Below are 25,133 nucleotides of genomic sequence, written 5' to 3' on the forward strand. Positions count from 1 at the left end.
ATTACACAACAGAAGGGGCTTCATCAATTACTTATCTTTTCAGAAAGAAAAATTCTGGTTCAGCCGTGTGGCACTCTAACTTTCAATTAATAATAAAAAGGTGTCAGATGTGGCCCTCTTTATGCGATTCCAGTTTGACTTTTATTTGCATAAACACGTGAAATTGCTTCATATGGGATCCCAACAACAGAAATAAAGTAAAGTTTATCTTCAAATGGGAGACGTTTAACGTGCTTCTAGTAAGTGCTCATAGTTGGACTTGTTTTTGAAAGAAATAAGGATGAGCTAGCTGTATTCATCAGTTTTATATTATAAAGCTGGTTTCCCAAAAATTTCAAATTACTACAATCTGTGTTTGAAGGAAAGTCCTTTGCTAATTATTATCTCAGGTCCAATTACATGGCCACACAAGGTTAGATATTGTAAAATATAAAACGCAATAAAAAATTTATTTGTGTTTTAAGATACAATATTAATATTATTTTTTTCTATAGAAAGAAAAGATATCAATCCAACTGACCTTATTCTCATGAGTAACGTACGTTTTTATTCTCCGTATTTGCATATCAATCAAACAGAAAGTAACTTTTGACTTGCACATTCTAAATCTCCTCCATTCATTTCCCTCTTAATGTGCAATAAAAGAGAGGACTGACTAGCAATCAAACAAGAAGTTAGGGGCTGAAAGTTAAATAATAATAAACAGAGAAGGATGCTCTGAGTTTGTCAGCATAGAACATTGACACTTGTGACAGCTCTCAATCTGTGGAAGAAGAAACTTCTGAAATAGTGAAAGAAAATGTTTTGGTTTATGTAATGTGAGTTGCATTCATATGCTTGTTGCACAGCACTTTCTTTGTGGAGAAGTAATCGTATGGTTTATCAAGAGCTGCTTCGAAGTACACAAACAATGAATCGATGAAGCATACACTATGCAAAATCAACCATCTAAATGCCTTTACTGAATAAGAATAACAAGAGCCTACTGCTAGTATAGTACGATTCTAAGTGCTACTACCTACAACTGCAAGCAATGGAAGACAAAGCAGAGATGAACAAGTCAACCCTTTAGCAGCAGTTTGATTATAGCGGAGGCCACATCCACAAGCTTCTGGACGATGTTGTTTCTGTCCCCCAAGGGTGCCTGAGTTGTGGCAGAGAATTTCTTGTCGCAGCTACTCACTTCTTTGAGAGCATCAGAAATGCAGTAACTGGCAAAGGCAAAACGGCCTTGGCTTATAGCATCAGCAGCTTGTGGGAGAATGTATTTGATAAGAGGGATATATGACTCGGCACAGAAGGCCAAGGCTTGCTCCAACTCACGGTCTCCGGTCTGCTTGATGAGGCCCTCGATGTAACTCAGTGTATCAGTTGCATTTGCCACAATGTTGTTCACCATCAAGAGGGCCACCGCTTTGAGATCAGGTTTTGGACTCAGTGGGTTTGAGTGGAGGATGGAGCTGCAGAGGTCGTAAAAGGGTGTTTTTCTGCATATTTGGTCTACCAAGTCACCATCCCCATGGAAAGATGGTTGGGATAGTGTGAAGGGAACAGAAATAGAAGCTACAAGAATAATTTGAATTGCAAAAGAAGACACACAACTTGAGATCCTCTTCATTTTCTCTTGTGGTGATGGTGTAGGCTCTTTCTTGGCTCCTATATTTAGGGTCACAATGATCATTGGGAGTATATACCTCACATGGGAACAGAGAGAAATGGATTTCTAATAGGGTAAAACAAAAGAGAGAAAAATAACATGAAGTGGATGTAAGAATTTTAGTGTAAAACAACAGGGTTCTACAAGCATACTTTATTGTGGTTGACAGAGTTTTCTTCAACATAAAGATGTGATCACAAGTTTTATATTCAAGATTTTGTATATAAAGAAAGCACATTAGAAGATGCCAATGCCTTAGATTGATTTCTACATCTAAAAAATAAGATTGTTGGACCTTCAATGCTATTGAAATGTTGCAGTTTTTTTTTATGTTAAATACTGATATATCTGTTGCTTAAAGTGACTTAGGCAATGGTTCACGGGTGTCTTATTCTCTTGGCTTTTATGGTGAACGCCACGTGTTCTTTTGTGTCCCCTGCTTTACCACAAGAAGCCAAACTTGAGAACTTTCTAGAGGATGCTTTCTTCATTGAACCATTCTTTTGGAACTAAAGAAAGAAAAGAGGGCCTGAGACAGACACGACCACTGTTTTGCTAGCAGATTTCATTCATTAAAACAAAGCAGCCCCATGTTTCTCTGTTTTTCTAAGATCGAAGCCGAATCATGAAGTAGGCACCAAAGACATGTGCTAGTTAACAAGAATAACCGACATTGTCGTCTGCTTCTCTCCTTGAGACTTTCAATTCTTGTTAGTTCTAACTCATTTAAGCTATTCTCATGTTGTTGCCATGAAATTATTGTTTCAATAAAAGAAAGAAACTTTAATACTCTACCTTGGAGGGTGCACTGATTATGTATTCTCAACTTGAATAATAACCAAAATAAACAAAAAGTTGGATTAATTAAGAAAGGTAATTAATACTATTTCATTTTATTCATTGAAACTTGATATCATAAATAAAAAATTAATAAGAATATAATTGCAATTAAATAAAAAGGGTTTTGGAATGATATCATGAAAAAACATTAATTAATTTTTTTTACAATCGAATTCATCATGTATCTATTTTGTGCTTAATTTAAGTCAAATTTGGTTTATATAAATTTTCTTTAATTAATTTTCTTTAAATCCTTTTTTTGACATTTGCTCATGCTGATGCTCTCTAATTATGATAGGCAGAATTTTCATTTGCCAAAGACAAATAGTTCTTCATAAATATCTGTAATATAGATAATTTTTTTTATAAATTAAAATGATTTTTCAAAGAGGTTAACGTAATATATAAATATTTTACAAATTAATTTATATAAACCAAATTTGACTTATAAAGAAAAAAAAAACTGAAAATTGAACCCGACGTGAATCGAACACGCAACCTTCTGATCTGGAGTCAGACGCGCTACCATTGCGCCACGGATCCACATATAATATTTGGAAAATATATTATATGATGACTTATGCTATATACTATTAATAAATTTCTTTTTGGTACTTGACAAACTGAGAGTGGACGCTGGAAATGAAATTCCAAATTCACTTTAAAATTATGATATGATAATATGTTAGTCGCTCATATTAAAAGAATTGCACATTAAATCATAAAAAAATTTGGACCGTCCAATTTTATCACACTAGCATAATAAGAAACACACAAGTCGATAATTTCCAATAGCTTTGATATCTATACACTTCATTTTCATACAATAATTTGGAGATGTGTTATAAAAAAGGTGTAATTATTATTTGGTATGTCAAAAAATTAAAATTGAATATAAAAAATAATATATAAGAGGTATGATGCAGCAGTAAGATATTTCTCAATGAAAATGAGACAACATTTTAATTGATTTTATCACATATTTGTCAAAATGTGTGCATGGATAGGATGCACTGTGGACGATAGTAGATAAACTGACAAAAAATACTCACTTTTTGACACTACAAAAATTGAGATCAATTGACGATACTCTTAGTCCTTTATTGGACTCATTTTTGTTTAATTTATAAATTTTCTTTTCTTTTCCTCTTATTACATATTCTCCTGGTTGATTAATATATATTTCATTTTTCAAAGTACTATGACAAATTTAATATTTATTTTATATATCTTCTAATTATTTTTGAGTCAAAAGATAAATAATGCAGTGAAGTCTAGAGTATAAGAAATATAAATAATTGTCTCTTGCTCAATAAATTGTGTTGGGTTTAGTTCATAAAAAACATCAAAAAAATAAAAATTTGGGAATCATCTTTCTGTTTGATAATAATTTTTCATTTTTTTTTCAATATTATGATCATTATACTTATACGGGGAAACTTGATTACTGGAATCATTACATGATCAAACTTCATCACATTGCTTATGAATTTTTTCTATCAATTTACTATTTGAAATATACACTTATCTTGTTTACGTGATCTATAGAACATTAAAAATATTGTTATATAAATTTTGAACTGCACATTTCTTACCTTTCGTATTCTCTTCGTTGAGACCTGTTTATGATTTTAGGGAAGAAAACTTTAAGATTTCTCATGCTCTTTGGCATTTGCTATTTTGCCAAATATTGAGTAGCTGATTTCTCTTATTAGTGATATCATCAATTGCTAATTGTAATTAACATCCAAAGTTTCTCAATAATTAAAAACTTAACTTTTCATTTAGTTTGGACCGAACCATTTTACGTTATAACTTGTTTAGAAAATGTAAAAAGGAAATTGAACCTGACGTGAATCGAACACGCAACCTTCTGATCTGGAGTCAGACGCGCTACCATTGCGCCACAGATCCACTGATGTTATTTTTATCGTTTGTTTATAATATATTCAAATTTCACATACATATGTCAGCAAACAACAGGCACTACATGGTTGATAATGGAATTTAGAGTTTATCAGAAGTTACTAAGTGAAATGAGTTAAAGAAAACAACAAATAAATTTGTTATATATATATATATATATAGATAATATTCAATGATGAGTTAACACATTCATAACAAAATAGGTTAATTAACATTTTTAATTAATGACGCAATATAAATATATATGCATCAAACCATATTGATGACCGACAACGCAAAGAATTTATACCTCGGGATAAATTATGTGACCTGTTTATGTTCTTCTGAGCTTTCATACTACAGCCAAAACGAGTTGATAAAGAGCTTTTTTCATTTTTTGTATATTTTATACTTAATTTATGTTTATTTTATTTGATTAAAAAATAATTTTCACTTTAATATTTCAAATATAGAAAACAAAATGATCAATACATATATTATATTTTGTCAAAATAATTGTGAAAAATTAAAACAAACTGTAAAAATCTCTACCGCAATTAATTTTCATAATTATAATGGATAAACAGTTAACTGATGAATTGATAATGAATTCTAATTAATCAATAAAGCTAGTTACGTGTCAAAATATACTTTTTATCTTATCCTTTAATGTCTGTTCTAACATTTTTAGTTAGAGTTATATTGGAATGTAAAAATAACTTAAAGATAATAAAGGAAACATTATATTCAAACAGTAGCTGAAACTACTAAAATAGTATAAAGGAAATATAACATACTGAGAAAATAAATCAAGAAAACTAAGTAACTCAATAGCCTAACTAATGAAAATAAGGTGAAATGTGACCACACACTAGAGAAATTCATATTACTGACATGCCAAATAAATGGCTCACTTATCAAACTCTATATTAAGAATTAATGGCTTTAAAAACACATAAATATGATGTGTTAATTCTTTCAGAGCTATATTATTGATCTGTCTTAAAATTCTTAGTATCTTGAAATACTATGACTAAACAAGCAAGTGATAAATTTCCAAGTTCAAACTAATCATTGATTTATCTAACTCTATATTTTGAAAGGAAAAAGAAGGTTTATTCACTTTACATGTCCAATCCCTTGTAACTCTTTTGACTTTTCAAAAATTTCTGTCATCTACTGCAAGACTAAAAGACTACTCATCCTTTTGGTGTTCCTAAGTAAACCTATGACCCTACAGAAGTTAGAAGACAAAAAGAGGTGGCGAAAGGGGAACAAGAATATACAGGTCTATAGTACAACAAGATAGCAGATAAATCAAAATAAAATAGATCTAGCCACTATAATCCTCACTGGAACTGGTGAAACATTGCAAACAAGGCAATATGGAAGCCCGGATTCCTTTTCTTATCATCAATTTGGCAGCTGAGAAGCTAACAGGATGGACATCTCCATCCTCCCAGGAGAACCTTCATAGCCATTCTTTATAATCTTCATGAACTCCCCCTTTACCGAATCGATGTCCAGGAAATTATTCTTGTTAGATTTCAAACCCCAATAGAAAACTACATTTGGCTCTGTTTTCTCACTATCAACATATTCTGTAGGGTTAGGGTCACAAAATCCTTGAGTAGCCTCCAGCTGCAGCAAACAAAGCTATATGAGGAAATGACAACAAAATTCATTCGTGATTGATTCATCATTATGAGTGAGGTTCCCAAAAGTAACATTAAAATTAACAGCAGCAGAGGATATTTTTACAACATAAATATTTATGCCAAGCCCATAAAAGTGACCTTAATATAGTTATGGTCTAAATGGGAAAGCATCATGTCTCGTAAAAGAAAAATATTTACAAATAAATAGTGAAGCGTCTCCAGTGTGATATAATGAATGGTATGGATCATAGTCACTTCTAAAGTAAAATTGAGTTTAATTATATGAGAAACAAAATTTACCATTTGAGCTACTTACATGCAAAAGAAGAGCTCGAAAGCGTGACTTTACCCAGCCAACCCATTCTACCAGTGCATAATGGTTAGGAGAAGAGAGACAAATTTTGAGAAATCGGGAGTATCTTTCTGTGTATGGGAAAGGCTCGAATACATTATCCCAGAGGAAATCTGGCTTCAAAATATCCTTCAATGCAGCCAGATACAGAAAATGAGAGACTTATTTAAATAGGATCATCACAGTTCATTGTGATTAAGTCGCTCAGGATAAAATATAAATAACAACACAGGTAAGAAACATGCATACCAAAAAGAGATCTAGGTTAAGCAACACAACATACACTTGCCGCATTATGTCCACGAATAGAGTTAGTCCTGATCTAGTACAAAGTGTTTAGTTATTATTTATCGTTTTCAGCTTAAAAAGGGCGAGCCCTTACCCTTGCATATCCAAGTACAATAGAAGATAAAGTTACATAGTTTGTGACCTAACAGCTTGTTTGGGGAAAAATATTATGAATTGATGTTTTTAGCTTTGAAATTCTTTCACTAATATACTATATATTACACAGAAGAATATAAGTTGTCATAAGTGTATTTCTTCACCCTTAGAGGTCATACAACAAGTGAAGGTAGTGTAAATTACAGGTTGATATTCTAGAGTGTTATGTTGATTTTAACTAAATTTATTATCATTTAAATGTTTCAGTAAGTATTTTATTCTTTCTACTATATAATCCACATGAGATAATGTGAACGACTATATATCTACTGCCAGTCATACAACAAGTGAAAATATTATTCCGGTAAAATTTATACCAAAAGGACACCTAGTTTAACTACACAACATTCCCTTGTCATGTTATGTCCGTAAAGAAACTTAGTCCTGGTCCAATACAAAGTTCTTTTCGTTATATTTTGTATCGAAGAATTCTTAAGAGCTAGCAGCCATATAAACCGTGTGGATTCTACCACACAACATTATGATTAAGTCACCCCAGAAAATGTGTTTAATAACACAGGTAAGTCACTCTGGAAAATGTGTATAACACAGGTAAGTAAAATGTATATCAAAAGGAGTCCTAGGTGGTTTAAGCAACGCAACATACCTTTGTCATTTCATGTCCCCGAAGAAACTCACTCCTGATCCGAAAGAAAGTGCTTTTAGTAATATTTGTATGACAATGCTCATAGCGGCTAGATGGCAGAAATATAGGCATGTAGGACCGTGTCTCTATCCCATCTATAACTGTTAACATTCCTTCCTGCAACATCACTGGTGTAGGCCAGGGCCAAAACGCAAATGTTTGAAAAAAGTGCATAATTAGAGCGTTTAAGGTGGCATCAGGGTGTCTCAGAAAAACATATGCTGCAAGAATTGTCATATGAACTCCTCCCAAATAACCAAGCAACTGCAAAGGAAAATATTACTTTATGTTAAGCATAAAATTAAAGCACAGTTATAAGAGCAACCATTACTTGAAAGTACAAATGCACTTACAGTTCCATAAACTCCTCGCCTTTTTGCCCACAGTTTAAGACATCGTAGAATGCATTGAAATTTCTGAAATACATGAGAGTTGCATTAAAGAGACGATAATGCACAAGAACAATAAAGCAAAACTACCCCCACTTGCATGGAACCAAATATAAAGGGAACTTAGTGCCTATCCTCAACTCAAAGAACGTCAACAAAAATCGATGTATTTCACATCCTTTGGATCATCAAGATAATTGTCCAATTGCTTATGAATCTAGCTATTCTCTTTTACTAAGAAAAGAAATTATTGGTGTGCACCTTACCTCTATATTAGGAACTAGATGGAGAATGTATTTATTTGCTCGTACCCCAGACAAACTTTTCCAGCTGGTATCATCAATATTCCTCATGAAAAATGGATTTAATATATCAACATTCTGCAAAATAAACGGCATTGTTTGTTTACCATAAAAATGGTTTAATGCATAGCGCAAAGAGGCAATGACATTAATTTGACGGAATATTGAGCATAATGATTGGAAAAGGTCTTCACACATGCAAAACTCCTAACATTTGTCAATGTATTTTCACATTTTGAGAACTGCATCATGTTTCCTCACACTGACCTCAGGAACATATAGTACGTTAAGCCGAGCATATGGAAGATCAATGGAAACCCCTTCAAATTTAAATCGCATTAGAGGGACTTTTGCACTCTTGACACAGTGAATATATGATACTTCAGGTCTTCTTTTAAGCATGTCGTGCAACACAATAAAAAAGTCTTCCTGTATAGATCATCAGTAAAAATTAAGGCAAATGTTACTGAGCCTAAGGGAATGATACACAAGAGAAACACAATTAACTTACTGCAATTGAAGCAAAGAAAGGAGCAACACACAAAGCATCAATGTCAGAACCTGAACTGTGAACCTAAACATTATTGAAAGTAAAAAAAGGAGAAAGCAAGCTTTAGATATGTGAAAAAGTTTAACAATCACATCCAAGCAAATTAAGAGAAATCCTGATACGACTACTTTTTTTTTTTATTTCTCATCTTATTATAGACCAAGAAAATCAAACGGTACAGGATTAACAAATGGAAGAACTTACTCCGAGGCCATAAGATCCATAAGTCAATACTGTGGCAGATGTTACAGCAATTTGGTGGTCTGGTAGTTGATGCAGGCATGCAACCTTCTTGATCCACGATGAGACTACCTGCAACGTGAATAGCATGATAAATAAGGTAATTAGATAATAAAATATAAATGCAGGATCTGTGATTAATTGGAATACCATCAAGATAGTACTGTAAGTGCCTAACCAAATATCATGATGCAAATTGAGAAAACTAAATTTAAAGAAACAGATAATAAATGCAGGGATTTGCTAAATTTTATCCCTGGATTCACACAAAATTAAAAAGTTATACTTGTTGGGAAAATGTGCACTTGTTTGTTGAAGTGTTGCCATTAGTAAATGAGTTCAATAATTCGCACAGTTTTAAAATCTTACCACTATTACGAACAAAGTAACATCTTTTTAAGTAATAAATCTACTTATTTATTGGTTTTTTAATATAAATTACACAGAAAATAGTTCATTACCTAAAACAATTTATTACTATTAAAACAACAAGCAACGACAAGTTTCTATAAATTTTCTGTCCATGCTTACTGGTAAAAAATTTTAAGGTGACATTATTACGTTTGCTGAAACTGCTAGCTCCTCGCTTCAAACGTGAAAAACTAAATTCAGAATGCATCGCCAAACACACACTTCTTTCTAGGATAAACAAAACCTAGTTGAAGTAACCAGTAAGGACAATGTTGTCGTACACAATAAACACTTTCCAGTCATACACGAGGAAAAAAAATCAAGAAAATGCAAATAAAGCTTGAGGTAAAAAAAAATAAAGAAGCAACCTTCAAGGAAAACATAGAACGCATCCAAAATGCAATCCATGCATTCGAAAAGAAAACAAAGAATTAAAAGGTCGCAGTAAAAACCACGCATTAAGAACAAGCAGGGGAATGCTGCACAAGAAAACCTGTTTAAGCTTCCGAATAACACTTTTTCGTTTATCTTCCTCTTCTACAGACGGAACAAGTCCTTCATCAACCATGAACTGCGTATATTCAAATAAACCCCAGAACAAAAAGTCATAAACTTTAAATAAAACCCAAACACCCCAAAAAAAAAAAAAAATAACCCAAAACCAAAAAGGTTTACCTGAAGCAGAGATATGGACCTTTGATTATCCATCGTGAAGAAAAGTGAGGGGTTGAAAGGTACCGGAAGCAGCACAGTGGAGGGCGTTGGCAGCAGCGGCGGCGGCAACAGAAACTGGTGAATGATCGGAAATGGTGGATGGTGGTTCAAAACGACATCACTGCTGGTAGGGCGAGAAGTTGGGGATTGAAATTCCATGCAAGATGACAAAAACCTCTTTCCGAAATTGCTAAACCCAAAAATAAAACAACGAATTAAAATTAAAGTTAAAATAAAAAGAAACAGCGATTCGGTCGTTATACGAATTTCTAAAAACAAAAAAAGAAACACAAAGAAAACGGTTTTCCGTTGCGACCATTCTGAATAAGAACATTGCAACCTATGTTTAGCAATAGCACTACCTTCTTCTATCTGTCTTCTTGCTTTTCTTTTGCTGTGCACTCCCAGTCTTCAAACTGCTAACGTTCACGCGTTTAATGGCAGCATTTTGCATTTTTTTTCAAACAAAAATAAGAGGGAAGTAAATATGGTTAACGAAGATCTATCTTTCTGTTATTTAAATGAAGAATATTTTGTTATATAAAAAAAAAATTGTTTACGTGGCAATACCTTTTGAAGCCAACTGTCAGTTCACTACTGAGGATGACTACTCAGATTGATACCATTTTCTACTCTCCAAAACTTCTTTTCTTCTTTATTGTATAATCAAAATATTGCTATTACTTCTAATAAGCTTTAATGTACTTAACTATATTTAACAAAGCATTAAATATACTACATTCATTTCATAAGTATTAATGTAGCATCTAATCTTATTGACTTAGTATTTTATAAATATGTGTATTACTTTTTTATTTAATTATTATTTTTTATACATAAATACAATAAATTTAATTAAAACTTTTAGATTTTATAAATTTAGATATTTTTAATTAAATTTTATTAAATGTTTTTATTAAAATATAAAATAATATTATAGTTATATTATTTTGATATTAATGTTGTTTTGTATTAATTATATCAAAACCTGGTAATTTTAACACAGAGATAAAAAAAATAAGATGACAAACTCATTTAAATACGATTATGTTAAACATTATTGTAAACTTTGACATTTTATCTTACCCATTAATTATTTGTTATCACATTAAAATTTATTAAAAAAATTATTAAACACATATTCAAATCATTTTTATTTCAAATATTTCATATAATTTTTATGTAGTCATGATCAGATTTAATGAATCTCATTTTATTAAACCTTATTGTTAATATAAAAAAATAACATTAATCTTAACATTCAACGTGTTTATTTGTATTTTATTGTTAACAAAATAATAAAATAAATAAAAAAAGTGCACCTTAATTATTTTTATCAACGATCTACAGTTTTAAATTTTAAAAATTATTAATTATTAGTCCATCAACTTAAACCATATATTTCATATTTTTTAATTAATTTTATTAAAAGTTAAGTACCAGATATAATCATAATAATATTATTACAATATTAAAGTATTAGCTACATGAAACAGTTCGTATTCTTTGACTATAACATGGTTGACTTAATAATGATGTGAACTAATCCGTTAAGCATTTTCCATTTATCGGCTTAATCTGTTGAGCTTGATGATAATGAGAGTGTCCTTAATTTCACTATATTGTCCTTAATTTTAAAGTAAGGTAATTTTTGTTCATAATGTGTTTGAAATTTTTATTTCATCTTTATTTTTGTTTTGTAAGATTATACTTGTGTTTTTTTTATCTATCATTTTACTATTTTAAACATTAATTAAATATTTTTTTATAAAAAAGAAAACTGATAATAAAACAATGATATTATTAACTATTTAACATAAAAAAGACATAGTAAAGGTTTACGTAGACATTAAAATTGAGACATTATTATATAAAAAAGTAAATAATAAATAAAAATACTAAAAATGAGCAGAAATAACTAAACAAGTCTTAAAAAATATTTGATTTAATAGAATAAAGATTTCTCTTTCCTAAAATTTAATGCATCACTTACACAAATTTAAAAGAATATATATATATATATATATATATATATATATATATATATATATATATATATATATATATATATATACACACACACACACACATATATATATATATATATAAACGAATGTTTTGTAAGACTAAACTTAAAAAATGAAATATTTTACCAGAATTCAAATAAAAATAACATAAATACATAGCTAACAAAATAAACATATTTACAAATATTAAAATAAAAAACAGTACATGCAACATGAGAAATTATATACTTAATAAATTGACTGAGAAATAACTTCAAAAAATGTGATAGAGGATTAATATTTGAGTTGAAAATGTGGTTTTAACTACATTCCATGCGTAGACTTTTACTTCTCACTCAAACTTCTTCCTGATTTATTACAGTTATTTATCACCTTAGACTCTTTACCTCCTTCAATTAATTATGACAGCACATAAGTTGAAAACTCAAGACCATCATCACCTAAATCTAGTTTTTCTTCTACCTAAAATCTCTTGTGATTGAATATTAGTTTTAGGATAATGCTTAATTTGTTTTCTTTTTGTAAACATAGTACTTCTGTTTATGTACATTTATTTTTTTAATCCGGGAAATTTTGCATTTTATTTTATTTTATTCTCTATAAATATAATATGTTTGTTTCCAACTTTTTTAAATATCTCACTTATTGTTTTAATTCCTATAAGTATGTTAGCTATTTTCGTTTTAATCTACGTAAATATGTATTTTTTTTTTAATTTAATGTTCAATGATTTCAGTTATTAATATGACACTTTTGACAATGCTATATGAAATGATATCATTACCATTGTATTTAACAAAGTTAGAGTATCGAGCATTGCGTATCCTACAGGGATGCAGAGATAAAAAATCTTTTTATTTTCGTTTTATCTTACTTCTATGTTTTCCTCTCATAATCAGTTTGCATCTTTTCATTCATAAAGTGATAATGTGAGTGAAGATTGACTAATGACTCCGATTCATATATTGTTTTTATTTGTCATTACACTTTCCCATCAAAGTACTTATCAATTTTTTTATTATTGATAATCAATTCTATCTCGAAACTATTTCAATTATCATTCATATGTCTTTTTTCTTTCTTATTCTAAGTTTTTGAATCATCCTCTTTTCGTTTTCTAAAGTTGTGAATGTATCATCTAGATTGTCGTTCCTTTATTAATAGTTCTTTGAATGTTCTTACTTTTTTTGTTATTTTGGGTTGATTATGCAAAGGAAATTGCAGTGTTATAATGGTTTGAAAGAGTAGAATAAAAATATTTTCAAAAACATATGTAAACTTTAAATATGACAAGTTTCATCTACAAATTAGCTTAAAGTAAATATTAATAGTCTAATTAAGAGTTGTTCTAATATGGTTTCATGTATTAATATTTTTAAAGAAAGTTAGATGAATATGTAGATAGTTTTTAGCTTTTTATGAATGCATATTTATATTTATGTTGAGTTTATGGACATCATTTATGATTTGGAACATGCTTGAAAGAAAAGACTTTTAGAGATATTAGTTGGAAAGTGAATAATTTTTAATATGTTAGATTTTTTGGATTAATAAGTGATTTTTTTTGTAATTTTATAAAAAGATGATATGTATTTTTGTAAAAGGAAAAATTATTAATTTGACGTTTTTCATCAATATATTTATTTAGTTTATTTTTTTCATAATAAGTATAATTGGTTTATGGTAGAGTGTAGTTTCTATCAATAATTTATTATAATTTTTCATGTTTTGTATTTTGCATTTTAATTTTTTAATAAAATTTTAGGTGAAGACAAATTATTAATAGATTTTTAATAACATAATTGAAATGTGTGATTCCCAACATTAACTCTTTTTTTTTTTTTGGATTTAAAAAAGTTTTCCATATACTACCACATACGATACGTACTAGAAACTATATTAATATTTGGAGAATAATGAAGAGGTAGATCAGGATTTGCAACGTCAAAACCAAATTTCATGCTAATTTTATTACTTCCTTATTAATTTGAACATTAGAAATCAGCAATTTTGTAATAGTAAAATAAAAAGGTCCCCACTTTTTGAGATTAAAAATGTTATTTAATTTTTTTTTGAAATATAATCCTTTCATTTTTATGAACTAAAACCATAATAGTAATAATTAATAAATAATAATAATAATAAATAATATTAAAGTAATCCGACGAATCTCATTTACCAAACATTTATATAATCTCCTAATAAGGTTAGCCAGCACAATACTTTAAGAATAATATATAAAAAAATTAATATTTTTAAAATATTAAAAATATAATTCAATCAGTACAACTATATTCATTCAAAAAAATCTATCAAATTATTTTAATTTTATAATAAACAAAATTAAAAAATATTGACTAATACTACATAGAATTAAATACATGTTAATGCGATATTCACGATTGGAAAAGTGAGAATTCAAATTTAAATAATTATATATTATTTTTACCTTAATTTTTTTTATTTTACACTTGCCATAAATACTACATCATAAGTATTATTTATTGAAAGAAGAAATCACAGTGAATGTGCTTAGTTTGGATTAAGTTTTTTCACACACGATTTTTGCCGACAGAAAATTCGGTATGGTGCCTACTTCAGGGCAAAAAATTGGATGTGACAAGTCCGTTAAATTTAACGTTGAAAAAAAAAACGCAAGGAATCTAGAAGTTTTGAGTATTTTTAATTATGAGGTGGAGCTTAGTTTGCAGATAAACACTACAAACTAACTAAACACATCAATTATAATACAAATAGGTATAACCATTAAAGTTACGTAATATTTAAATATATATGTAATTGTAACGAAAACATTTTTGACAAACAAAACACGTAATTTTTCTTTGAGAAATGATTTTTTTAAAAAAAATATAGAAAATCAAATCAAAAACCTAAAATTTAGATGATAAACTAAAATTTTATTTTGCGGAAATAAATGTCAGTGTTAGTAAGGTGGTGTGTTGATCCTACTTCATCAATCAATTATAAACTATTGCAAATGTAACTTTTATTATAAGTATAATAAAATCAATAAACTTATAGTGGCAATATTAATATGACAATGTCTGCTGAAACTGTAATAATCAAGCACATTCAAAGAAATAAAAAAAAAATGAAACTCATTAAAGAACTGGTTTTATCCGTTTGTCATTCATCAAGCAGAACCAAAACAACCCAAAAAGTTATCAAAGCTACCAAATTCACAGCACAACAACACATATAAAAAGGATAAAATTCCGCTACAATCAACTTTAGAAATATATTAACTACAATTCATTTTTTAAATATAAAATATATATAGAGAGAAAAACAAAATAAATAAATGAGAATTAGATTAGAGAGTACAACCACAACAGACGAAGAAGTAGCAGAGCAAGGCGACCAAAGCTATGGACTCAAGGCCCGTAATCAAGGCCCATAACACGTCATCAACCAACGACAAGTTCCACTGAATCACGCCTTCTACGTTCCAATACGAAAAGTCCAACGCCGGCCACCGGAAAATGGACCACGGCACCGAAAGGCTTAACTCCGGCCACCTGAAAATCGACCACGGCACCGAAAGGTTTAAATCCGGCCACCGGAAACTTGACGTGTACCACCACCACATCCTCCTCTCCTCTTCTACCCTTTTCTTATTCTCCCTCTTATCCTTTTCCCTTACAATTTCACTTTCGATTGTGATGTTGAGCATTTATTAGTCTTCTTTTATGTGTGGGGGCGTATATAGGAACTACACAAACATGATTTAACACGTGTTAAACCCAAAATTCCACTCCCCAGATTTTTTTTTCTTTTAATTACGTGATAATCGTGAGTATACTTTTCCATATGTTATTGATAATATTGTCTACATAAAAAGGCTCTGTTGCCCAAATATACATTACATTTAAAATATAAAGTAGGTTATTTTAATTTACACCTTTTACTTTTCCTTCCATCTTCGGTACTACTGAAATGAAAAATATTAGCAACATATTTTTTATGTACTGACATAGCTATATCAAAATTTATAATAAGTATTTCTCTCTCCCATTTTTAGTTTTATTTATAATTTAATACCCATCAAATTTTAAAGATAAAATATGAATGAAATTTTACATCAAACCGAAATAAACATAGTCACCTGCCACTGTTACACTCTCCACTCAAACATGTTATCATTCTTTTTTCTATAATACAATTCCATGAAAAAATAACATGAATTTCTCATTTTTTTAGTTCAAATTTTAACCTTCTTTTTATATCCTTCCACGCATCCATGCCTGGACTCCCTTTTTATAAGTCAATCGTGCCAACATTGAGTTAATCAATTTTCCTTTTTAAATTATATTTTTATATTTATAAAAATTCAAATTTGACGCCTTATTTTATTTAAAAGATTAAAACTAAATTCTACTTATATTAACCACAATAAATTGTAATTATAGGCATGAAAATCATATTTGTAAAATAATTTTTTAATTAAAAATAAATACCAGTAATACTTATAATATCATATCTTTATTTGGACCAGTAGGTATCTGCGCTTTCTATGTGGACTGGCAGGCCATCTAAGTACAGTGACTTTCACATGTTTCTCTCAAACCTTCTGATTATGTCACATGGATTCATTTCTTACCTTCCTCTTGTAAAATCATTAAAAAACATTCATCTTACGTGCGTCCTTTTGCATTACTCATCAAATTCAAAGTTTGAGAATTAAAACACACAGCTTAACACCATTTTCGTTGTGCAATTTTACAAATCCAACGAAATAATTAGGTAAAACTGCCAAAAAAATCCTTAAAGTATAATTAGCTTTTTAAGCAGTACGGGGCATTTAAAATATTTAAATTTTGGTCATAAATTCTATGGTCGAAACATCAAAGATGTACAGTATAATTACCCGGTTAATCATAAATTAAGCCATCTACACACCTTGTTTCACTATAGGAAGTTATGTACAGTATAATTACCCGGTTAATCATAAATTAAGCCATCTACACACCTTGTTTCACTATAGGAAGTTATGTACAGTATAATTACCCGGTTAATCATAGATTAAGCCGTCTACACACCTTGTTTCACTATAGGAAAACCACAAACAAGATTAACAAAAAGAATAATCATATTAATCCTAATTTCAGTTATTATAAAATTAGATCATAATTAAATTATACTAATTAAAAACTCATCTCAATCTATAAATATAGATTTGACATTCAGTAAATTACTTTTATTATGCATTTTTTATTACTGATCAAACACTAACTTTAATATCGAAATATTTTTTTCAATCCTACCAAAAGAAAAAGAAAACCAAAGAATAAAACATTGAACTAAGCTTATAATATGAAGGTTATTCGTATAGAAACTTAACCTCGAACCCTAATCCAAAACAAAAGACAATAACACTCATCATGATGTCTTTCTATACTTTATCGACGCAAAAAAGAACGCGGAAGAATGATAAACTTTAGCAAGCAAACGAGCCCAATTTTTTTTATTGAGAACACCTTTAAAATCTCGTTCTTTTGAGATGATTAAAGAATCATGACAAATTCAAGATAAAAAAAGAACTTCAAACGTTTAAAGTGGGCAATTAACCAAAAAATATTATAAACTTAAACGATCTAGTGACAAGAAGAAAGCTTCAATCTCATAGAAAGATTGATATTTTAAGCAATACATTTTGAGCATTATATTCACAACCATTTCATAAAATTAATTTGTGAATGTTTTGAATTAAAAAAAAATGGGAAGATTTACGCGAAAGAAAACAAGAAACGACTTTGATATAATAATTAAAATCTAGATTAAATTTACAGAATTAAATTCGCACTTCCGTTATTAAAGAAAAACCAGAAGTCTAACATTTCAATAAGCCTAAAATAAAATTTGACGAAATTGCAATCTATATAAGGAAACAAACTTCAAAAACAATAACCTAGAGCCAATCTGACAACCACAAATAATGGACGGCATTAAGCCTCCTTCTCACTTGAGATACTATTGTAAATAATACATAAACAGACAAAACTCTGGTAGTAAACCTCAGTTTAGAAACGAGAATATCATCAAAAGCTATCTAGTAATTGTAGAATGCAACTGTATTCCAGTAAGGATCGGTAAGAGCTAGAGGTGTCCAAATAGTCTTCACTTGAAACACTTGCACATTCCATCCATCAAAATATGTGGACAATGTCATAGGCAAATCTTTATTTTGTCAAAGAACAACATAATGGCAAGAATTTCGACAGAAGAGATGTACACAGCAAGTTAAGAACAATGTTGTGTTTTATTGACTGCCAAACTCGAGCAACCACAGTTTAGAACAAACATAGAACAAGTTGAGTTAACACGGGAACTGCTCCTCAAGAAACTCGGAAATTTTCTCTAGTTTTACTCAACATTTGGCAGTTATTCCTGTTACTAAAACTTGAAATTACGAAAATACCCACTCCCCACCAAATCAAGTTGTTTTTCAAACTTGGAAGTTGTAAATTATGCTCTGGTTAAATTCAGAAAATCTTATCCCATTATGTACAGTTGAGGACAAAAAAGTGCTCTATTTTTTGAGAAAATTTATTGAATTGAATTAAACCAGTATTCAGTCATAAATCACCACCAAAGTATTATTAAAGAGAAGGATACGTCCAGAAAAGCACGAACGACTGCAGAAGTATAAAAAGGAAAGTTATAATGCTGAACACATTCAAAAGTGCTAAACATCACAGAGAGAAGAAAAACCCCAACATAATCTTATGATCAAAGGTTGAACCGGTCAAATAAGACCAGTAAGACAATATATAGACCTATCCAAAAATTTCATTATTATAACATAAAACGCTAGTCTAGTATGCAATTTCAGAAACATCAAGGAGCTATTGGACTGCATTGTTCAACAAGATCAATTCTAAATTCTAATGATATGTTACAGATACCCAACAAAGCTTTTGCCTCCAAATATGTCATGTGAAACTCCAACTTTGAAAAATTCTATAATATTTCTTTGTTTTATTTCATTACTGAACAGCTAATCAGCAAGTGTATCTTTGGTGAGTGCTTAGTGTACGTGTACCTTTAGTGTTGAAGCATTTTCTTTTAATTAAATTCTTTCAGAGGTTTGGCTTGAGAGCATCAGTATTATAAAGCTTATGTGTTCTGGTAGTACACTAGGTATGCTATTCCTTGATGTCTCTGGCTGAAAAACAATGTTTATTTTTTTTCTAGGGAAAAGATCTTCCTACACTTGCATTGATTTAGAGCTTAAGTTTAGCAGATGGCAGTTCTCCTCATTAGCTGGGTTACAGGGTATCATTAGTATACATGCTTCATAAATTCGGCTAATCTAAACTGTGTGCCTTTCTTTCATGTGATATTCATTCTTTTGTTGTATTCGCCTCTAACCATCTTATCCAAAATAATTTCTTCTTTAGTAAAAAATAAACTGTCCCATACACCAAGCAAAAAGAAAGATGAAATGAACATAAACAACATACCATTAAGCCACCAAGAAAGCCGTCAAGTAGCACTCGATTCCAGGAGTCAAAGTATGTGTGGGTTGAAAAACTTGCTTTCGCAATGAGCCCAAGTGAAGTAAGTGCCATGAGAAGTAAGTAAAACACAAATCCTTTCAAGCCTGTAAATCCCAAAATACCCGCAACAACTCCACCAATTATAGATAAAAATGTTCGGCTGCAAAAGAGAAAAAGATTCAATTGTATACCTTAGAGGACATTATATTGGTGTTTGTTTTCATACCTCCAACCAGTTCCCTTTTTCTCCATCTATATACCATGAACTCAGATGACTATTTCATACAGATAAAATCAAACAACTCCACCCATACTAAAACTTACACCCCAAACAGCTTGGTAACTCGCCATGTTCCATAATTAGGTGAAGAGAAAAAGGGAAAAAAAACCCTTCAGTTCCATGGTCCAAACCAAATATAACATTTCAAGCTAAATTATGTATTCAAAATAGTGTTCATAACCAACAGTCAAACGAAACCTGTAATAGATAGTTTTCATGTTGCTTTGCATATTCTCAGCATTAAAAGTCAGCAACTCATTCACTGCATTGCTTGATTTCTTCTCTGATGAAGCTGAATCTACAGCCATACCTATCTGCCTAGTGTAATGTGTTTCTGTAAATAGAAACAGAGTCAAATGATTTTTGGTAGAAATAATACAAATTAAATCATGCAGTTGAGTTCTGAATTCAATATCCAAGAGCAATTCTGCTGAGGTTAACAACCGGTAATTTTAAAGGCATGGTGGAACGTAAACAAGATGGGTCGCAAACTCTCAACCACTGACCTAACTATGTTGCGTCATTAACAACTAGGACGCTTGACTCACACAAAAAAGGTGAAAAAAAAAGTTAAAATTAAACAACTGGAACTCAAATCGTCCCAAAAGTCAACTATAATAACTCTCAAAATCCCCAAATTGTTTAGCTTCAAATTTCAGCATACCTCAATGCTGCCCATCCCACCTACAGCCATACCTATCTGCCTAGTGTAATGTGTTTCTGTAAATAGAAACAGAGTCAAATGATTTTTGGTAGAAATAATACATATTAAATCATGCAGTTGAATTCTGAATTCAATATCCAAGAGTACGCTGAGGTTAACAACAGGTAATTTCAAAGGGATGGTCGAATGTAAAGAAGATGAGCCACAAACTCTCGACCACTGACCTAACTAGTTGCGTCACTAACAACTAGGTCGCTTGACTCACAAAAAAGGGGAAAACAAAATTAAAATTAAACAACTGGAACTCAAATCGTCCCAAAAGCCAACTATAATAACTCTCAAAATCCCCAAATTGTTTAGTATCAAATTTCAGTATACCTCAATGCTGCCCGTCCCACCTGAACATTCAAAATTGGCACATAAACTCCCGTGTTCAAGTAAAATTTCAACCCCATAGAAAAATTAACAGAATAAAAGGATAAACATATATATCTTTGTATATATCATATCATATAATGCACAAACTGTCAAGAACAAAAACAAAATAATAGATAACGGCTATTTAATAAAATTAAAAGCTACAATTTAGGGTTTCGTGGCCTATGTAGTTCAGCTAAAATACTTGCTAAGCGCTAACATAGAGAATTGAAATCAAACATTCAGCTACAGAGACTCCCGCAACTCACACAAACACCAATGCGAAAGTCTCAGCGAGATGCAGGAAGTAAATCCCGATCAAGTGCGTCAGCTTTGTCCTACGGCAACACTTAACCAGAAATTATTAATTTAGTTCAGCACAGAACCGTCACACATACATAAGGCAGTCTCCTAATAACCAGCAAAAATCGACCGGAAATTGCCATTATTTGAATCGAAATTGCGAATGAAATCCGATGGAAGGAAATATCAGAGATTGACAAAAACAACGATACCAGATTTAAAAAACGAACAACCTAAAAACCTTTACCTTCTGCGACGCTGTTTGAGAAATTGTTATTGATGCTGTGCGCGCAGAAAACACACACTTTACACCACCCTTTTACTCCTTAGCCCTTTCTTTCTTGTCAATTTTAACAGATCTTCAAAACTTGAAGATACAGGGTGGAATCTCCGGAATGTGACACACGGATGAAATTCGATCTGGAACCGTTAGATATATATTTATATATTATAATTAACGGTTGTGATACTACTATACCTGCAACCGGTTGCGTGAAATATATACAGGGTTTCATGTACTGTTCTGAGAAAGAAAAGTACTTTTTTAAGTTTTAAATATTTATTTAATATTTTTAAAATAATATAAATTTTTTAAAAAGTAATTGAGTTCAATCGATATTATTTAATATAATTTCTTATAAAGTAGTGAAAATTTAAAATTTTAGCATTTTAAGAAGAAAATCTTACGATTAGTTATCTTATTAAGAAATATATTTTATAAATAATGTTGATAATAAAGAGAAAAAAAAATTAAAGATTATAAGAGATAATAAAAGTTAATTTTGTGTATCTTTTTTTTTGGAGGAAGAATTTTATTTATAACCCAAGAATAAACTCAAATTAGAAATAGTTAAATCTTGTAAAAAAGTAATTAATTAATGGTTGCAAATTAATTAACAATCATTTATTCATAACAGTATATTAGATATTATATTTTTCTAATTTTTGCATTTCAAATATGATTTTAATATTTGAAATATTGAGTTAAGAGACAAATGATAGAAAACGGTAAGATTTATCAATTAATACTCGTTATAATTTATTATTTGTATAATTAATTATTTTCTTAATTTGTTGTCTCATTTAATCTATCATTTTAAATATTTTCCCTACAGCTTAAATTTCAATGTTTTTCTAAATAAGATTAATAATTAAAACTATAATTATACAAACAATCAAAATTATTTATTATATACTAATAAAAACACATATATTATGTGTGTTTACTGTATTTATGACAATAAAAAATAATGAAATTATCATCCTTATTATAAAATTAAATATAAATAACTTTTATAATTTTAATATAAATAACTATTATTTATTTTATAAGTAATTTTAATTAAAAATATGATTAAGTTTAAAGAAAGATCAAATCTAAAAAAACATTTAAATTTTAAAAAATAAAATCACGAATAAAATTGATACAATAATTATTTTAATTTTAAAAATTAATTTAAAAGGTAAAATAGTAAAACAAATGTAAAGATAAAAAATAAGAATTTTCTTTAGGTAAATTCAAATATTTTTATGATAATAAAAATATTATTATAAAATTAAAGTAGTTTTTGTAACTTATTGTAAATAGTTTTTATTTATTTTGTAAGTAATTTTATAATTAAAAATAGTTAAATTAAAAAATGGTCAAATGAAAAAAAAACATAAAATTAAAGAAATAATTACTTAAAAAAAAGGAAAATTGATAAAAAAAATATATTTTAATTTTAAAAAATATTTAATTAAAGAGTAAAATTGAAAAAAGAGTATGCAATAACTCGAGAAAAAATTACTCTTTGAAGTCCTTTCATGATTGATAAAACTATCTGATTTAAAGAAGGACCAACCTGCATAATTATATTATATAAACGAAGCAATAATTATAGTCATTTAATAAAAGTAACTCTAAAATATTTTTTTATCCTTTTCTTCAACATATTTAATCATTTAGAAAAGTGATTAACATGTGTCATTTACAAGTGATCAATTTTTGAATAACGGTTTTTCTTTTAGGTTTAATGTCTCAATAGATCCCTATTTTCACCCAGAATTTGAAATAGGTCCCTTTCTTTTTCGGCATCTCAATTGAGTCCTTATTTTTGTAAAATTGAATCAAATAGGACCTTTCCGTCAAATTGAAATGACGCCGTTAAGAAGAATATGCTTTATTTCTGGGTGAAAATAATGACGGCGTCATTTCAATTTGACGGAAAGGTCCTATTTGATTCAATTTTACAAAAATAAGGACTCAATTAAGATGCCGAAAAAGAAAGGGACCTATTTCAAATTCTAGGTGAAAATAGGGACCTATTGAGACATTAAACCTTTCTTTTATTATAAAATTCTTTTATTTGTGAGTTTTTTAAAGTTTTGTTAACTTTATTGATTGGATTATTTTGGTTGATTTACTTATGTTTTGTTATAATTTTAGGAATTTTTGGTGAAAGTTTTCTATTGATTAAAGATAAGACTGATTTATAATACAAGCTGATTTTGGAAAATTGAGTTAAACTTAAAGTTAACTTCTTAATGGAAGTGACAATGCGAGACAGATCACGTGAGCTAGTTTGTCTACAATAAAAAAACACAAGCAGATTGAGATTTTGAGCCTGTTAGCCCCTAGAAGCTCGACTCGTATAATTAATCTTTAGCCAGTCCAAGCTTAGGATGAAGTAAGGCGGGTTGCCCGCTTTCCCACAATTCCCCTCCTCACTTACTCAGGTTTGTTTATCTGTTTTCCTTTGTCCTTCTTGCAACACAACAACCTCTCTCACTCACCTTTCTTTGTTCTCCTTTGTCTTTTTCGTAGTAGTTCATCTCTTCTCGTAACAATGCATCTCTTCTCGCAACAGGTGCATGGGCTAATACCAATGTGAGGCGGACTGTTTGACCCACATATTGCATACCAAGTGTGCGGTGGGCTTAAACGAGTTGGGTTAACCCATATTTTCACCCTTATTTCTTAACATGATATCAAATTCTTGGATTAGAGCTTATCTTAACAAAACTTGTTGTTTGTTAGGTTTATTGTTCCACTCGTTATCAAATCATCCATTAGTGTTTAGTTCAAGCTCAATGTATATATACCTCTATGTAAAGAGATATATTGAAGTCTTACACCAACTAGAGATAAGATCAATTTATAATATATATATATATATATATATATATATATATATATATATATATATATATATATATATAAATGTAAAATTTACTTTAAAAGAATCAATTTTGTAAAACTGAATTAAACTTATAAGTACATTTATTATGTTGTGTTTTTAGTGTTTTCTTCCTTATGCTTGTGTAATAAATAATTCTCATCTAAACACAAATATTTTAAATTATAAAAAAACTAAATATAAGTTTTAAATTGTCAAAATTCTAATTTGAAATGTTTTGTTTGATTTGATTGCTATTTTTTTAGTATTACATTTTGTTTGAATAATTGATTTATATTAGTAATAATACGTAAATATAAAGTATATATTTATACTAGTAATAATATGTAAATATAAAGTATATATTTATACTAGTTTTTATTTATATATAAATGGTCGAGAAGGAGTACGTACTGAGTAAAAGTATAAATCAAGTTATAATAAAAGGTTAATATGATTTTTTTATCACAATTTATTTTCATAATTATTCAACCTGGGTTTTAATTTTTTTATTGTAATTCTTACTTTTGGTACGAAGAGTTAATGTGGTCCCATCTGTTAACACTGTTGCAACGATTAACTACAAAGCAAAACATGGTTAATATGCAACATTTTGAGTTTAGTTGGATATCGCGTGAGTTGTGTTATTGAGGTGG

At 29.4% G+C, this 25,133-nt stretch overlaps 4 protein-coding genes and 2 non-coding genes across 9 annotated transcripts; all 6 read right to left on the minus strand.

Moving 5' to 3' along the window:
- Nucleotides 1–53: 53 nt before the first annotated feature.
- LOC124841631 (cell wall / vacuolar inhibitor of fructosidase 1-like) lies at nt 54–2,395 on the minus strand. The gene has a single exon (XM_088091626.1). The coding sequence runs from the start codon at nt 1,679–1,681 to the stop codon at nt 1,061–1,063; it is 621 nt and encodes a 206-aa protein (XP_087947752.1). The 5' UTR covers nt 1,682–2,395; the 3' UTR covers nt 54–1,060.
- Nucleotides 2,396–2,968: 573 nt separating this feature from the next.
- On the minus strand, nt 2,969–3,040 carry TRNAW-CCA (transfer RNA tryptophan (anticodon CCA)). The gene has a single exon. It is a non-coding gene; the product is annotated as a tRNA-Trp (tRNA).
- A 1,299-nt stretch (nt 3,041–4,339) lies between these two features.
- On the minus strand, nt 4,340–4,411 carry TRNAW-CCA (transfer RNA tryptophan (anticodon CCA)). Its single transcript has one exon. It is a non-coding gene; the product is annotated as a tRNA-Trp (tRNA).
- A 1,026-nt stretch (nt 4,412–5,437) lies between these two features.
- Nucleotides 5,438–10,600, minus strand: PAPS3 (poly(A) polymerase 3). The gene is made up of 11 exons (XM_047317918.2): nt 10,471–10,600; nt 10,070–10,298; nt 9,888–9,965; nt 8,948–9,055; nt 8,705–8,767; nt 8,461–8,622; nt 8,158–8,271; nt 7,856–7,918; nt 7,464–7,766; nt 6,377–6,541; nt 5,438–6,043 (listed from the first exon to the last, which is right to left on the minus strand). Exons 1-11 carry the CDS (start codon nt 10,560–10,562, stop codon nt 5,816–5,818), a joined length of 1,605 nt encoding a protein of 534 aa, XP_047173874.1. The 5' UTR covers nt 10,563–10,600; the 3' UTR covers nt 5,438–5,815.
- A 4,753-nt stretch (nt 10,601–15,353) lies between these two features.
- On the minus strand, nt 15,354–15,842 carry LOC148198786 (uncharacterized). Its single transcript, XM_088092169.1, has one exon. The coding sequence runs from the start codon at nt 15,827–15,829 to the stop codon at nt 15,470–15,472; it is 360 nt and encodes a 119-aa protein (XP_087948295.1). The 5' UTR covers nt 15,830–15,842; the 3' UTR covers nt 15,354–15,469.
- A 2,172-nt stretch (nt 15,843–18,014) lies between these two features.
- LOC124841604 (Rab5-interacting family protein) lies at nt 18,015–21,724 on the minus strand. Of its 4 annotated transcripts, none has more exons than XM_088092023.1 (6): nt 21,567–21,724; nt 20,600–20,655; nt 20,134–20,269; nt 19,620–19,815; nt 18,772–18,822; nt 18,015–18,333 (listed from the first exon to the last, which is right to left on the minus strand). In XM_088092023.1, exons 3-6 carry the CDS (start codon nt 20,241–20,243, stop codon nt 18,322–18,324), a joined length of 369 nt encoding a protein of 122 aa, XP_087948149.1. In that variant the 5' UTR covers nt 20,244–20,269; nt 20,600–20,655; nt 21,567–21,724; the 3' UTR covers nt 18,015–18,321. The 4 variants fall into 4 exon arrangements, with proteins under 4 accessions (XP_087948149.1, XP_087948150.1, XP_087948148.1 ...); XM_088092024.1 differs by lacking the exon at nt 20,600–20,655 and adding an exon at nt 20,978–20,997 and having other exon boundaries at nt 21,567–21,722; XM_088092022.1 differs by lacking the exon at nt 20,600–20,655 and having other exon boundaries at nt 21,567–21,718.
- Between the last annotated feature and the right edge of the window lie 3,409 nt (nt 21,725–25,133).

The sequence above is a fragment of the Vigna umbellata genome, chromosome 5 (genome assembly GCF_029865625.1).
Source record: "Vigna umbellata cultivar VRB3 chromosome 5, Vumbellata_1.0, whole genome shotgun sequence".
NCBI classification, from domain to species: Eukaryota; Viridiplantae; Streptophyta; class Magnoliopsida; order Fabales; family Fabaceae; genus Vigna; species Vigna umbellata.